General features: G+C 41.5%; 1 protein-coding gene across 1 annotated transcript; it reads left to right on the forward strand.

Annotated features, from left to right (window-relative positions):
- The first annotated feature begins 8783 nt into the window (after window positions 1–8783).
- npffr2a (neuropeptide FF receptor 2a) lies at window positions 8784–11311 on the forward strand. Its single transcript, XM_085909300.1, has 3 exons — window positions 8784–9090; window positions 9702–9801; window positions 10459–11311. The coding sequence occupies exons 1-3, from the start codon at window positions 8784–8786 to the stop codon at window positions 11309–11311; spliced, it is 1260 nt and encodes a 419-aa protein (XP_085765426.1).
- Window positions 11312–17119: the final 5808 nt, after the last annotated feature.

A 17119-nucleotide genomic window follows, 5' to 3' on the forward strand; every position in this document is an offset into this window, starting at 1 on the left:
ATGTAGGTGAAGGGAACAACTTTATTCATCATTATCCACACTTTCTATCCTGCTCATTTAAAATAAAATTAAAATGATATTGTAAATATTTGTGACAAATTTAAACCCCTAACCCTAGTTTGAAACCCTGGTTTGAAACCCTAACCTTAGTTTAAAATGCTAGTTTGAAACCATAACCCTAGTTTGAAACCCTAACCCTGGTTTGAAACACGAGTCAGAAACTCCCACCCTAGTTTAAAACCCTAGTTTGACAAAAATGGCATTAAAAACACAAATTCTAATATGGGTCATTTTTGACCCATTTATGGAAGCGTGTAGGCTACAGTCACTTGTCCATCTAAGGGTTAAATGTCCAGCGTAATGAGCCTCCATCTTTTCTGAGAAGTCGTCCGAATGGCCTCCTTTTAAAAGGACCGTTAATGCGGTGGACGTGATGGAAACGTGTGGTCGCTTCCCTTGGCCCAAATGGAACAGGCGCCAAACGGTGGCCTCCTTCAATTCTGCTCCTATTAACCGTCTGGGAGCACATATCTAAAAAATCCATTGCAGTGTGATGTTAGCGGGGGTCAGTAATGGTTGCTTTTATAGAATTTGAAACGTTTTGTCTCAGCGGCTGATTGGACTTGTTCCCCGCTCGGACACGTGCCATCAAATGGTTTCTTTTTCTCGGTAATCGAGAAGACGCGGCAGAGTTTGTCGCTCGCATTAGCACCATAGCATCGAGCAAACGGTAAATAAACAAGAATGACGTTATTGCCCACACTCCAGCAAGATGGAAAGGTTTGACCTCAAAATTTGAAATTAAGCTAAAGTCTTCTTTGTGGGATTTTTAAAAAAAATATTTATCTCACGGCTCGATGTGCTTTCTTAAGTCTCTGGCCTGAACATTTTTTGCCTCACTCTTCATTTGAATTGGCCTTCTGTGATTTTCCACATCAAAAGATCTTGCCACCTGCCAGGAATCTGTGATCAAAATGGCCCAGCTGGGTCACAGCATCCGCTGTAGGTCATTTACAGTCGGCCGCTCAGGGCATCGTTGCTTATTCCGCCCCGTGCTGTAAATAAAGCCTTTATTTAATCTCGCAATGGGGAAATGTGCTTTTTCAGCAGCATAATGAAAACCTAGAAATGCCACATATATGACGGTAAGGTATTCACAACATGTGAGCGACACAGCATGTGGTGAGCGGACATGAATAATAAATGATGCGCACCACGGATGGGCGACTTAAATGAGTACCATGCCGCAAAATATGTATAATTATTTTCTATCGAACTCACGTGCACAAGAGTCGCGCATGTTGAAAAGATCCAATCTTCAAAGGATTTCAACAAGTCGAAAATTACCCCATACTGTGATCCCACTATTGTAATGCAAAGGTCTCAAGTGTATAGAAATGAACATTCAAGGATGAAACAAAAGTGTTGTACAGGAAAACAACCTTAAAGTTTGACCCTAGATAAAACTTTCATTGTATTGAGATTGTCATTGTGTTCTACTAGTTGAAACAATATTTTGAAAAGTTTGTCCTGCTTGACGTACTTTGAAAGCCTTCAAGCGGTTAGCTTAGCATATTAGCCTGGAAAATAAAAAGTTGATTGGAATGTAGAGTGTCAGTTGTTGCGCTCGACTTGTCCTTATGTGATTTTGGAGCAGGTAGAAGCAGAAAAATTTGGCATGCAGATGAAGGCCCGCCTGCCTGCCTGGTCTGCTCACCCAGCTTCCCCCTCCAGGCAAGCAAACTGTCAGGTGAAGGAGAGGCGGACATGTCACAAAGAATCAAGCCTGAACGCCGGCGCCATGTCTCAGCCAATCAGCAGCTGTCTTTTTTTTTTTTTTTGCTAAGGCCTGCTGTGCTTTTTTGACTCAGCTCCCGTCAGCAAAGTCGACTCCAAATATCCGCCGAGCGCATCCCGCCTTATCCTACTGTAAAAATAGTTCAAAGAAACATCCAAGGATTAACGACACACATTTGGGCTGATGCTTTTTTTTTTTTTTTTTTTTTGGGGATCCCTTTTTTTACTACGCTTATAAAACTGGAGCACTGTCGTTACTGATGTCACGAGACGTTAACGTTCCAGTTGCTATTTTATACTTCATCTATTCAGTTTCTGAATAACTTATCCTCATGCGTCATTTTCATTATTTTCAACATCTAAAAAAACAAAAACATAAAAACACTCCAGGAACGAGTGGGGGAAAGGCAAGTGCAAGCAGGGAGCAGAATATTTTTTTTTTCTTTCTTTTTTACACATTTCATTTTTAGGCATTTGCTATGTATTTTATTTTATGTTTAATTTATTTTCTGTTAAGTGTATTTTCCTGATTTTTTAAAATAATATGTATTGCATGTATTAAAAAAAATACACAATATTTTCAACTTTTGTTTTTACACTTCATTTTTACTTTTTTAAAATGATATTATTGCATGCAAACAGTAGCATTCAAGCAAAGAGATTAAAATCTGTTGCAATCGTGGGCCATTGTAGTTTTTTTTTTTTTAACCAACAGGACAGCTGTATTGTGAAGCTGCTTCAGATTTGTCTTGCATGGAATTGCGAATCCCCTCCCCTGCCCTCACTTCCTATTCTCCATCTAATCCCTGCTGTAGCTGCAACTTCCTCTCTGCTGTGTGTAACATTTCTCTCCCGCCTGAGAAACAAAGAGCAGAGCGTAAACATGAACATCCCTTTGTTTTCCCCCCCATCAAACGCCCCGCCGCTTTGCAAAAATCACCCAGCGTCTGCAGGGGACCACTTCAACGGTCACCGGTAACAAAACTGTTGACAAAAATACCTGACAAGCATCCCTTCAGACTTCATTTGATATTTCCCCCCCCCCCACCACCAAACACTTGTCACGTTCATACTTAGCCGCTTGTTGCTAGGCAGAGATTCATAAACAGTCTTTAAAACTTTGACTAACATTCCAAACTATTGATCGTGCTCAGGCAAGGTCAAGGCGAATGTATTTGTTTAGCACCATGAATAGACAAGATAAATACCAACAGCTTTTGCATGGGCACAGTAAAGAATGAAAATATAAAACTCAAGCTATAACGGTAAAGATAAGACAACAAAACTATTCAACTCAGGAGCCTCCTGGTTTCTTGATCTTTGAATCACAATGACAATACACACACACGTGCGTGCGTGCCAACAGTGAGGCAATAGAGCTGTGATGTTTCCATAGAGACGGCCACGTGCTCTTCTTCCTCTGTGGGGGTGGCAGTTATCTCTTGTCATTCCTCCCCAGTGGGAATTTTGCAAGGCTTCGTTGCACCACGCCGCAAAGTCGCCGAAGGCGGCCCGCAGAGGGCACAAGAGTGGAGCAGACCACTAACATCACTTACTCACTCACTGTTAAAAAAAAAATAGTTAAAATTAATAGTTTCAAGTCAAACTACCCCAATTAGTTTTTTAAAGACTTTTTTTTGGGGGGGGGGGGGGGGGGGAAGAGATCATTTTGACAGGAAAAATCAAGCCAGCAACCTGTTGTCAACAATTATTCCCAATAATTAGCTCCAATGCTAATGTTGGATTCTGTGCCAGATGAAACATTGTGACGATATAAAGACAAGTCTAAGAGAACAGCCTGAGAAAAGCAAAACCAGCTGTACTCCTACATCAGGCTGCACCTCACGTCTGGCAAGAAGCTCATGCAGAGAAGGCCCGGTGAGCTGAGCCGGGGCCAATTAAGTGTTCTGCAAACGAGTCGTGACGCATCGGTCTTGTAAGAACCGTCGTGCTATCTTGGGCTCACGTGTTTGACTTTGTTGAAATTCCTTTTGGTCATCTTTGGTACATTTTATCCTGGGTTATTGTTCCAACACTATTGATCTCAGATTGGATTGCTCTTAATACCTACTTAGTCAACATTGTGGGAAAAATCTGCCTCAGAAGTCATTCAAAAAAGGCCATTGGCCCAGATGTTGCTGTATTTAGAGACTTTAATTACCGAAAAATGAAACTAAACTAAAAAAGGATATTTAATTTCATTTGGACTACTAAAATAACCACCCATGAACTAGCCAACTGATTATTCGACTGCCTGACTAACCTTAGCCCTACCACTAATCTAATCCTAGCATTAACCCTAAACTAACCTTACCCCTAACAACCAACCAACCTGGCTCTCTAAACCAACAAAGCCTAACAAACTTAACAGACCGACTGTCCGTCCAACCAACAAACCCTAAACGAGCTGACCAACCCACCAGCTCAGCTGACCAGCAAAGGAACTTTCCAATCAAGTGACAGACAGTGATTGCTCCTAATTGCCACTTTAAAAAAAAAAAAAAAAAATCAAACCATTTGAGAATATTACCCATCTTAACCTTCCACAGGTTGGTATTTTAATGACATTTTGTGGCCGACACAAGAAATGAGAAGGTTACATTGCCATGACGACAAGCCAACAAGTATTCTGCCACTGATTAAAGTGTGTTTCAACTGCACCAAAGCAACCTAATGAGCTGAGCGCTCAACTTGTTTACGCCAGCTTTTCTCTCTAGAACACGCAGTGCCACGCAAAGGTCCGCTGATTTCCGGAAAAGACGCCAGCATTTGGCCTTATGCACGCTACGAACCCCGCCATTTTCGCGGTTGGACGGTTGTAAATTATTGATAACCTCGCAAGTGGCAGCCGTTCCGCCCTTTACTTACCTAGCGGTCAGTTTCTCTCCTGACCTTTTATGTTGGAGCTAATTACTCAACGCCAAAGGAACTCCAAACCGATTGGTTGACAGGAAAAGCGTTTCAGCATCCTAGAAGCTGATTGGATATCAGAGATGACATCATGACTGATTTTCCAATTTTAAGATAAAATAAGACAAATCACGCAGAAATTGTCAACGTTTTAAAATAGAAATCAAGCGAGTGTAAACGTGAAGAAAAATACAGATTAAAAAACGAGCAGAGCGGGACAGCCGCGGTGCAAAAAAATGAAGACGAAAGCCAGTGGGAAGTCATTTGTCTTGTACGCCTCCTTTCACACGGTGCACCGGCTTCATTTCCACAAGAAAGAGCGCATGCCGTCTTATTTCATTTGCAGTCCGTTTCATAAACCGTGACGTTAATCCAGTTCGGCAGGTGCTTTGGAGAAGCCTTATCCCTTGTAGGAGTCAACGCTGTTCATTTAGCTTTGATAGCAAGCTACACTCTGACAACAGTTGGGTCGAATGTAACCCAAATACAATCGAAAAACACTTGGGTAAAAAAAAAAAAAAAAACACATTTGGGTCCGAAAAGAGCCAATTAGGTCGATTTGAAGACAATTTGCATAAAATTCGGGCGTCCAGAATGTTTTCATGTAATGCAATTGTCCGCCATACTGCCACCTACTGCAAAAATGTGTTGCGATTCTCATCACCCCCCCAGTCGCCACGATAACTCATTCATCATCTCCATTAACCTTGAAAATGATGACTTTCCATTCTCGTCGTTGAAGTCACTTTAAAAAAAAAAAAAAGCCATTCAAAGTCACTCAGCTCTGATAGGCTTCACAAGGAAACGGCCAAATCATAACAGTTATTAATTAACGCTTTAACATTGATGACTTGGCCATCGACACACGGACTTGACTTGAAACGATGGGGAGGAAAGAGGCAATGGAAAAAAAGAGCAGCGAGCGGCAGACTTCGATCATCTTCAAACAACCAAAAGACAAGTCCAAGTCAATTTAGCAGAGAAGAAAAGTTGCGAGAAAAAGTCTTGAACGCGCCAATATGGCTGTTGCAACCGTTTTTTTTATTTTTTTTTTACCATGAATGAGTATTTCTTGACCAAAACCAAAAAACTCTCATCCTTTTCCCTTCACGTGTCATCCAAGCGTGCATCTGAATGAGCTCGACGCGTGAAATTCGCTCGGCTTGAAAGTCGTCCGTCTCTTGGGGAATTGCCCTCATTTTTTTTTTTTTTTCTCCACACTGGATTACCGCTTCCACGTTGTAGGCTTACTGACACTGCATACATAAAAAAAAAAGCTCACACCAGCTGTGACCTGCAGCATCACTATGGGCGCACATCCGAACAGCTTGATGAGGGTATCACCCCCCCCCCCCCTTCCTTCTCCTCCTCCTCCTCATCTGCTCCCCGGCCCCTCCCTGTCAGCCTTCTACGTCACGGCCTCAAAAAGAGTCCAAGCGCCGCTGTCAGCCGGCCACTCGCGCTCAGAGCGTCGGGCTGAGCGCATCTTTCGTCTCCACAATGCAAGCGCGCACGCGCAGCCGTCCGGACTCGTACCGTCAGCCTTTTCTCTTTTCTTCATGTTGAGAGGTGTGGCAGACACGTGTCGTTTCAAAGCCCCACGCCCCCCTCCCTAAAAAAAGGTGAGATGCTTCAGTTTGGAGTAACTGAGGAGGCAACTTGCTGTCCTGTTGGTTTTGTTTAATTTGGATTCACGTCTATTCTCCTGCTTGTGAGAATAAACATACAACATACATTTAGTTTATTTTACCTTTCACTTTTTTTTTTTGCAATGCATGTCTTCCTATATGTTTTACCTCATAAATTGGTTTGTATTTTTGTTTTTGCGGGACATAGTTTCCATATTTTTTCATCGTGAAAGTCACAAAAATTACCTCTCCTACGTATACGTAATATTTGATTTTTATATTATTTTACATATATATTTTTAAATTTTGGCACTTATTTTATTTCATATTTACGTTGGTATTTACAGTTTTTATATTTTTTATTTATTTGTAGTTTTTACATTTTAGTTTATTTTTATTGTTATTTATTCATGTATTTATTATTTGTATTTATTTTTTTCATTGTGAACGATACCAAGTGTGCCTCTTTTGTGTATACTCATTTTATACATTTAAATGTATTTAATTTATTTAAATATACCACTCATCTTTTTTCACGATATTTTTATTTATTTTGTGTATGGCTCTCCGGATATTTATGTTCATTCTTCAAAAAAACATGTTTTCATTTCATCTTTCAAGCTTTTCAGTTTTTATTCCATTCCATTTTCGCATTGTGAAAGTCACCAAGCATTGGGTGCATGCGCCCCTCCCATCATCTTCATTTGAGTAGCTTACACAGTAGGTTCATTGTGCCCGGTCTACTGATGGACATAACCCAACCCCCCCCCACCTTTGAGCGTGTATGTGTATTGTTGTTTTTTTTTTCTGCCCTTTTGTCTTTACAGAGCTGTGAACGATATTGCTTGACATGAGACGCAATTATCTATCATTGCGATTTTGGAATGAGTGGCAGAAGGGAGCGAAGATGGTTTGGGCTCGGGATAAACTCACGCTCGAGATCAGGCTGTTACGCAATGGAGAGAAACAACAGGGCCGTACTGTATACACTCCAGTTATGATCGATTGGATTCCCCCGTGTGGCTACACGACTGTCACTTATGTTTAAGAGGAAACCATGAGGAAGCGAGACTAAGAGACTTGTTTATTACCATGCATTATGACAATTGGTGACTTTCTTTTTCTTTTTTTTTTTCCCCGAGCTTTCACTTGGCTATTTTTGGTACAGCCTCAAAAGAAGCTCTCGGCAGAGCCAATGGAACATTTGAAAATTCCAGCTTTGGAAGCAGCTTTCACTTGAGAACTTGTCCGTGGGTTCCAACAAACAACACGCCATTTTTATTTTTCAATTGATGGACGTTTGGATGGCTGAAGTGTTAAAACCTTATGCCGAGGGACAAATTAGCCCAAACACTAAAGTGGGGGAGAACGTCGACTGCCACCGCCTGGGGGTGGGAGGGTGTCGTGGGGGGATCGAGTGGGTGGGCGTAAAAGATGCTGCGGGGTCTATTCTCAGGGGGGGGGGAAGTCTGTGATTTATAGCGTTGACTGACGAGTGGCAGTGAAATGTGTGTCACGAACAAACGTCACGTGGAGTCTCTCCATCCACAGTGGGGATGGAAGACTTACGAAAAACCAGTCGGCATCACATACAAGCGTGTCACCCATCTGGGTTTAGACAGCTTAAATGGATTCTCAAGAGGTGGAGCATCTCAGTGACAAGATCTGAAAGCGCTCGATTCACTCGGTTTGGTAAACGCTTAAGTGAGGCTAATGCTCAGCGAGAAGGCTGCAATTGCTTTTGACGCGCCTTGCCTTGCTCGCTTTTTGGACTTGCCCCTTTTCCCAAAATGTGAAACGATGCCTTTCATGTTCGCCAAAATAACTAACTTGTCTTCGATGGTGACGGATGCCAATAAAAGGATAATGTTTTAGCGCTGTTATTTCAGTATTTTTTTTAAATATGAATGTATTACAATATAAGATAATGACATGCAATCACTCTCATGAAAAATCGTCCAAAAATTGTCTTTTTTTTTTTTTTTTAAAAAGTGTTGAGCCTCTTATGTTATATCCTATACACTTAAAGTGCAGCAAACATCTGCTTCTCTGTAAATAAATCATTAAGAATGCAAACTTGGAGGCATATCCAAGCGTGCCATTTCCATCGCAGCTAAAGCAGCAAGATGGTTCTCCACCTGAACATCAAGAAAACCAAGAGCGTGATTACTGCTAACAAAACAGTCCACATAAATATCAGTCATGAAAAACTGGAAGTGGTTAATACCTTCATATTGCTCAGGTCATGCATGAATAGAGTATGGACGTGCAAGTATGTGTGGATTACCACCAAAGCAGAAAGAAGAAAAACAGAGATACGATATTTTGGGTTGAAATATATCGTTAGCAAGGACCAGCGGGTATCGGTAACGGGCCAATCATTTTTCCTGGGGACGAGGCTCCATAAATAAAAGCTGTCATTCATCTGTTTCCTTCTCAAGGTTGAAAATGAACCAGCAACTGGACAACTGGACGCTTTACAACAACTCGGAGGAAGACGTCCTTCTTCCCAGGAACAACGTGACCTACGTGGGCTTTTACCTGCACCACCCTTCCACGGCGGCCATCTTCATCGTGTCCTACCTGCTCATCTTCCTGGTGTGCATGGCCGGCAACGGCGTGGTGTGTTTCATCGTGCTGCGTAGCCGCAACATGCGCACCGTCACCAACTTGTTCATCCTCAACCTCGCCGTCAGTGACCTCCTGGTGGGCATTTTCTGCATGCCGACAACACTGCTGGATAACATTATTACAGGTAAATATTCCATTTGCCATCCCTCCCTCCCTCCCTCCCTCCCTCCCTCCATCCATCCATCCATCCATCCATCCATCCATCCATCCATTGACGAGGAGCTACTGCACATGTCAAGGTTTTAACAAGTCTATCTATGCATCGCCTGGGTGCTTACGGCTTTAATTGAAATTATTTCCATCACCTTTCTTGTCTCTAATGATCGCCATTTGTGAACTTCAAAAGAAGATCGCTAGCGACAATGAGAAATTTGCTGTGTGTGAGGGGGATCACATGAAAGGAAAGGCTGATTGACCGCCATCAGCTTTTGTGGCAACGTCAACCTAATTTTTCTTAGCCTAGAAAAAAGAAATCAAATAAAACCTAACATTTTTTGCTTCAAATTACCTCGTTGCAAGAAGTGAGGAAGCAGGCTGAGGGAGCCAAAAATGACTTCAAGCTTTAAAGAAAAAAAAAAATGGTGAAGTGGGTGGATGTGAGGCAAGTTAAACATAAACAGATTTTTTTTTTGTGGGCGCTGTAAAAGAAGAAAACAGCAAATTAAAGATTTGTATGGCAGGTAAGACCAACAACCGGCACCTGTAAATAAATCCAAACCTCTGTCCTGTCTTCAGGGTGGCCCTTTGGAAACCTGGTGTGCAAAATGAGCGGCATGGTGCAGGGCATCTCCGTGTCGGCGTCCGTCTTCACTTTGGTGGCCATCGCTGTGGACAGGTACTATTTCTGGTAAAACTGGTAAAAACCACTACTAGCATTTCTAGTACATGGCGTTCCAAGGGTTCAGGATCAATCACAAACAGGGTGACACAAACCTCTGGCATCATCGTCACTGCCTTGTCATCTGGATTGTTCTTGGTTCTTTGTCCGCCTGGATGTGTTCTAATTTCAAGCCCAGTTACCCCGTCAATCCATATGACAGCAGTTCATCCTTCTTTCTGATTGGCGGTGAGTTTCGTAGACGTGCCGACCGACAGGGCCGCCGGTACGATAGCGACAGACGCTTCGTAGTGCCTCTTATCATTCAGGCCAGCCCGAGGTCGTCTGGTGCCGCTGGAAAGGACGCGAGAGTCTGGAGTGCTTTGAGAGAAGGCGGTGTCATTTCGTATGTCTGTCAAGCGCTTCGGATTCAAGCTCTCCTGGGATCGCCTTCTTTGCGAACTTATTTTAAGAAGACCTTGACTTTTAATCACAGCATTTTTTTTTTGGGGGGGGGGTGACTTGCGTTTATCTCAAATGTGACAAGTCCCTGCACCATTTCATCCCATGGTCGGGATTTTTATTTAACACATCCATTGACGGCTATGGACGTCAAATATCTATTTTCACTTTGGAGCGCTTCGCTCATTCCCTTTTGTTTTCATCCCTCCACAGATTCCGATGCATCGTCTACCCATTCAAACAAAAGCTGACCATCTCCACCGCTACGCTAATCATCGTCATTATCTGGGTCCTGGCCATATCCATTATGTGCCCATCCGGCGTGATGCTGCAGGTGACGCAGGAGCAAAGCATCCAGGTGCTGCTGGGCTACGACAACAAAACCACTCCTTTTTACTGGTGCAGGGAGAACTGGCCCAACCAGGAGATGCGCAAGGTTTACACCACCGTCTTGTTCGCTAACATCTACCTGGCTCCGCTGTCCCTCATCGTCGTGATGTACGCTCGCATCGGCATCACGCTCTTCAAGACCGCCATGCCTACCGGCGGCAAGCCCGGTCACGATAACCGCCACAGCGTCTCCAAGAAGAAGCAGCGCGTGATCAAGATGTTGCTGATCGTCGCCTTGCTCTTCATCCTGTCCTGGCTGCCCCTGTGGACCCTCATGATGCTGAGCGACTACGCCCGGCTCACCGAGCAGCAGTACCGCATCGTCAACATCTACATCTACCCCTTCGCCCACTGGCTGGCCTTTTTCAACAGCAGCGTCAACCCCATCATCTACGGATTCTTCAACGAGAACTTCCGCCGGGGTTTCCAGGTGGTGTTCAAGTTCAGCCTGTGCGCGGCTGACGGACAGCGGAAGAAAACCTACTCGCACCGGTTGCAGCCCAACTCGGTGCTGCCGGCCAATAACGCGCAGACTTCCGTTGAGCCCATCTCGCTGAACAGCCTGGACAAAAGCAGCTCTAGGCGGGTGCCTCAGGTTGCCGAGCAGGACTTGGTCCTGGAGGACTTGGAGAAGGGCTCCTGCAGTAGCGGCGGCGTAACAGCCGTGTCAATTTGAAGCGAGGAGTGGTTTTTCCGTCCTAGTGCCGATCGATCTCTTCAGGAAGCTACCTCCAAGGAAATGATGACGAGCTGGCGAGCTTCATCGTACCCTGTGAACTGACGAAGGCGCCGACCTTCCCAAAAACGTCATGTATAAATGTATAAAGGCAAATTCTCAACAATGTGCAATGCAGATTTCAGAAGCAGGAATAAGTCATTACCTCTGCCAACTTCATAGCACTTTGCAGGTAGGTTTTGTTGTTTGCGGATGGTTAGTGGGATCATGTTCAAAACGACTGAAACAGGATCGACGAAAACAAACTAGCCTGCTAAGCTAACAACTGGTGGGAGGATCTAGAAAGATGCTCTTAGAAATGGAAACCTCCACCCCACAATCAAAATAGTATTCTTTTTCCCAGACATCTTACTCCATGGACCAAGAAAAAGCGTGCTAACCCTAACTAATCCAAACAAAACCAATTCGGGTTGATCAACAAACATTTCTTCACTTTTGTTTTCATTTTGCTGCATTTCAGAGAGCCGAAAGATCTGAAATTCGTAAAATAATTATAGAGAAGGGTGTCAAAACGTATTTTCTGCTCATTTTGGTACTCCAAAGACACCTCGGTAACCAATTATGGCTTTGTTTGTTAGCACTAGCAAAGAACAAAGGACGCATTGCTCCTCGAAACTCATTCAGATCCACCTCTTATGTCATCATCAGCCTACAAAGCTGAAGCCAATGTTGGAGAAATGGCCACCTTCTTTTATAAGGGCAAGGACTAAGATTAAATGGATACATTTTGGATTTTTTTTATATCCACCATGGGAACTTTGATGTGTTTCAATAATTCATTCGAAATTAAGTACTGCTTCAATTGATAGAGAAAACAAAAAAGATGCCTGACTGTTTTTAAGTTTGATTTTAATATCCTAAAAAATGCCTTTTGAATCAGTTGTTCGATTCAATCAAGAATCGTTTTCCTTAAATACGATTATCACAAAAAAGTCTCCAGGTGAATAGACTGAAAATTAAACGATTTGAAATATATTCTCGACAAGATATTTCACATAATACATAAACATAACTAAGTTGCTGAAGCATGTGGGCGGTCGGCAGGGCCTGATGATGTCATAACGCCTGTAATCCGTTTTTCATCCAGTGTAAATTTGGGTGCTGCACAAACTAAACTTGGACAACTCAGCACCCTCAAGCTTTTTTTTCTTCTCAATTTTCTGCCTGAGCGATCCTCCACTGCCAGCTTGGTATATTTGTGTGCAGTGTTCAACACCTCAAATAAGTATTTCTCACCCGCGTTGGTTTTTGCGTTTCCACGTGTTTTTATCTCACGTCATTCGGTGCACATTCGTGTTCCCATAAGAAAAATTGATCATTCATTTCATGTCAAATTCATTTCAGCTGAAAGATAGAAACTATTTACCGTATTTTCCGGACTATAAGGCGCACCTAAAAACCTAACATTTTCTCAAAAGCCGTCAGTGTCATGAAATCAATCACACGTGGCCCGCTGAAGACTATGAATCATGAATCAAAAAGACTATGGATCATTATTTTGTGATTATAAAGTAATTTGTTGCTGAAGTTGAAATAAAAAAGATATAATGGAAAATGATTTGGATTAAAAATCTGACATGATGCATTAACGGTGTGCCTTATAGTCCGGTGCACCTTGTATAAGGACAATGTTTTAAAATGGGCCATTCATTGAAGGTGCGCCTTATAGTCCGGAATATACGGTATTCATATTATTTACACTGATTAAACATGTTTTTTAAAACATGATCAGTTAAAAAAAAAGCACAATAAAACAAGATACAATGACAGAGTAATTAAAAAGGTTGTATTTTGTACGTGATATATTTTTAAGATCTCAAATGTTAAGCTAAAGAAATTTTTGAAATGAAAGGACTGAATCATTATTTTTGAACAACATGAGGGTCAAAATATTAGGAACAGCTCCCTGACGACGACTGGACACTATAGTCCATTAAAAAAAAAACAAAAAAAAAAGAGTGCTTTTTTTGGGGGGGGGGGAATGTATTGCATTTTTGTGCCTGTGACGCGACGTAATGAAAATATTCAAAAATGTTTTCGGTGTTGTAAACGTGGATGAACGTCTAGAAAGTACCTGCGTCAAGTCTGCATGTGGACGTGTAACGTGCGAGTGTGTGTGTTTGTGTTGAATTAGTGTCACGTAGTATTTTTAGCTGTGTTTTAACGATCTCGGGGACACGATAGTTGTCCCGCTAATTTGTGAAGGGCTACTCATCACATGATCTATGGTTACCTCATTGATTGTCTTGGCGGTTTAGACTGGCGTCTGTTGCTTTATTTGACGGCTGAGTCGAATCAAAACGGTGAAAAAAACTGTTGTGCCTCCAGATAAAAAGAAACTTCAAAACTGTTTTTTTTCTCTCGACTTTTCCCAAATGGAATGCAAAGATCCAAGACGTTGCCTATGTAGCTACAAAAAAAGGTCTGTTCATTGCACAGGTTACGTTCGATTTATAAAAGGCCTCCCAGAAAGTGCAGTTTTACTATATTGTATACAGTAAGTATTCAGTTGTGGATGCCATGGCACACCTTTGCAATAATCATGCCTCACTAACGTGGCACAGAAATAGACTTATTTGTGGGTGAAAAAATAAATACACAAAAGATAAAAGCAAACAATTCCATAGCAAACTTATTGCATGTCTTTGCAATATGCATATTACATATCAATATATTGTGCAACCCTAATATATACAGATAGTTAGAGACATCTAATTGATCATTTACTATATTTTAATATTAAACTTATATATATATATCGAGACATCTAATTCTTTATTTAATGATGCATTTATTCATTTGTTTAATTTATTTAATTAACTATTTTATTAATAAATGACATTTAATTAATTATTGAGCATTTTAAATAAACATTTCATGATGTATTGATTTTTTTCTGGCACTTTCAGTCCTCCATATTTTGCATGTCTGACCTATCAAAATTTGATTTTAAATAAATTAAAAGTGACAGTAACAATTAGTACATCTTGGTTTGAGTTATTGACTTACAAAATGTAGCATCTTGACTTCAGGGGAACAAAACATACAAAAATAAAAGAAACCGAAAATTTTGATGGCTAATGGATTATGACGTAGCGATTACAATGCGCTACGATAAAAAAAAATAAAAAAAATCACAATATACAATAACTGTGAACGTCTTAAGCTACACTAAGATGTAACAAGGCACTCAAGCGGCAGGCGTGGAAGTTTGTACAGTATGTGACAAAAAAAAAAGAATGTTGTGTCATACATTTGACGTTCTTCATGGCAACAATTCGATCAGTCTAAATCGGATTATCGTGGACACTCCATGGAGCCCGTATGGACTCATCTGTTAGCTACCCACAAGGAAAAGTATCATTGCGTGTACAATCAAATGTGTGTGAAAGTGTGCGTATAGATTTCACGTTCTGCCTGCCAAAGGTTGCCTCCTGCTTCAAACTCGTCTACTTGGATTTGAGATTTTCCTGTATGTACAGAGGACTGAATTGCTTGCTATGTTCACTTCATTTTTCTCTCGTGTGTGTGTGTGGTGCGACCGTGCAAATGATTCACATTCACAATAAAGACTTAAACCCACTTTTTTGTTTCAGTTATTTGCGCAAACAATCAGAAACATTGCAGATATTACTTTAGTAGTGCCCCCTGAAATTTATTGGTTAAAGCAACACAAAAAAATATCCATGCCCAAAAAGTTACAGTCAGCCATTTTGGTTTAGAACACCATTTTGGCTTTGAAACCAGGTTCACTTAGCCATATAACATTTAGTAGGTATGTCTTTCCAAAATAGACTAACAAAAAGAGAAGAAACAGTGAAACATTTAGACCACCAGAAACATCTGAAAAAGCCATGTTTGAAAAGACACAGGAAGTCCGCCATTTTGGTTTGAAGCGGCCATTTTGGCTCAGTCGCATTGTCCAGAAGATTGAAAGAATTGAGCCCCCAAGTCAGGTTCACTTTCAAACATGAGATTTGGTAGGCACATCTATCATGATGAGACCCACAATTGTCTCAAAAGAGACAGGACATCTTTCATTTTAGTTTGAAGCAGCCATTTTAGGGACAATTTGGCCATTTCCAAAGAGGAATCTAGATCTGAACACCAACACAGTCTGTTTTGTTTTTGAGTCGGATCTTCAAATTTTCTTTTCTGGTAGGCTTCGATTTCTGTACAGTTTTTGTTGTTGAATAGCTTAACGCTGAATGGAGAAAAAATAAAAAGTAAGGAAAGATTGAGAACTGCTCTGTCTGTTCACAGCTGCAGTGCTGTCATGTCAATTGATGCAGCCCTTGAGTCAGCCTTTTTTTTTTGTTTTTTCATCATTTCTTTCCGTCTCAGCACTATTTTGTCTCATTTTGACGTCATTCCCTTGGGCGGAAAAAACAAGCGGAAAAGTATTCCATTGAAAGTGCCACAACAATATTCACAAGTGTCTATTTCCTGGGGCAGTTATTAAAAGCTTTTGAATTTGAAGCATTTGTACCACCACCAGCTGGCTGTGCCAGTGACGTCGCTCAAATTGCAGAGACCATTTTATACACCTTTAGTGAAATGAATAAACAAAAGGGAGTTTTACGTGAATCAAGCTGGTACATGGCAAAATCGGGCCTTCGTTTGTAGTCCTATAGGTCAGGGCAAGGACATAATTGATTTCTAAGGCATTCTCCCGTACATGTACATGAAAATGTATTGATGATATCGCCTTAGCATGACATTTTAGTTATTGAATGGATGTATGTTTCATAGCCGCAGGCCACCATGGATTTTCCATTGTTTCTGTGCTGCAATATTCTAACGTAACGCTACAAAGTAGTTGAAACGAATGTTGCAGGCCGTGCAATGACAACGAGGCAAAGATCGGGTCCATAAATGCCTTTGGGGTTGGTACAAATGCGCCCAACCTTGGTGTTTTATTGAACTGCCCAGTTCGTGTTGTCTTTTTCTGCTTTCTTCAGTCACGTTTATGTAAAATAACGCAGTGGCCCCCCGATGCAAGCGGATTGTAACAACACAATTAAAATGAAACTGTATACCCTCCCAAATAACATTAATATTTATATATATAAGAATTGAAAGAGTAATAAAATGTGAAACTCTCAGAAGTTTTTTCCATCATGAATAGGACCTCAATACAGACACTTTCCTTCACCTTAAAGTGTCAAAAACATATTCGCTATTTCACTCTCATCTGAAAAGTTGAAAAACTTCCTGGCTTGCACTTCCTCATCTTTATCACCCCATTCCTCATTTTTGCTGTGTGCCGCCTTGCCTTGCTCACATTGCTGCTGTCTGACAGCTTTGTCTCTTCCCATTTCTCAAGAGGCATCAGCCGCTTCCTCACCCGATTCCCAGTCGTGCTCGCTTCTTAGTTTGCGTTTCATTTTTTCCTTTTCTGAAGTATTGGAAGCAACATCCGTATTCCGGCGTCTTATGGAAATCCACTTCGTCTTTCTCTGCTAATCCCTTTGCACTTTATAAGAAGAGTCCATCTGCTGCTACACAAATACCAGCAGAGGGACTCCATACAACCAAGTGGGACGTCATCTACGGTATTAAAATGGTTTACATAAAACAAGCAGAATAATCCCTCTATATTAGCTCCATCTCTTTTTCCACCCATACAATATGAGCAATTGGGCCATAATGGAATATTAATTTTATTGCCAGTGAGACGTTCCCTGTTTGTGTGTTATGTGCTTTGCAGGCATGCACTGAGTTGCTTAAAACATGAACAAACAATCA

This window comes from Syngnathus leptorhynchus, chromosome 4 (genome assembly GCF_054491065.1).
Source record: "Syngnathus leptorhynchus isolate UIUO chromosome 4, UIUO_Slep, whole genome shotgun sequence".
NCBI classification, from domain to species: domain Eukaryota; kingdom Metazoa; phylum Chordata; class Actinopteri; order Syngnathiformes; family Syngnathidae; genus Syngnathus; species Syngnathus leptorhynchus.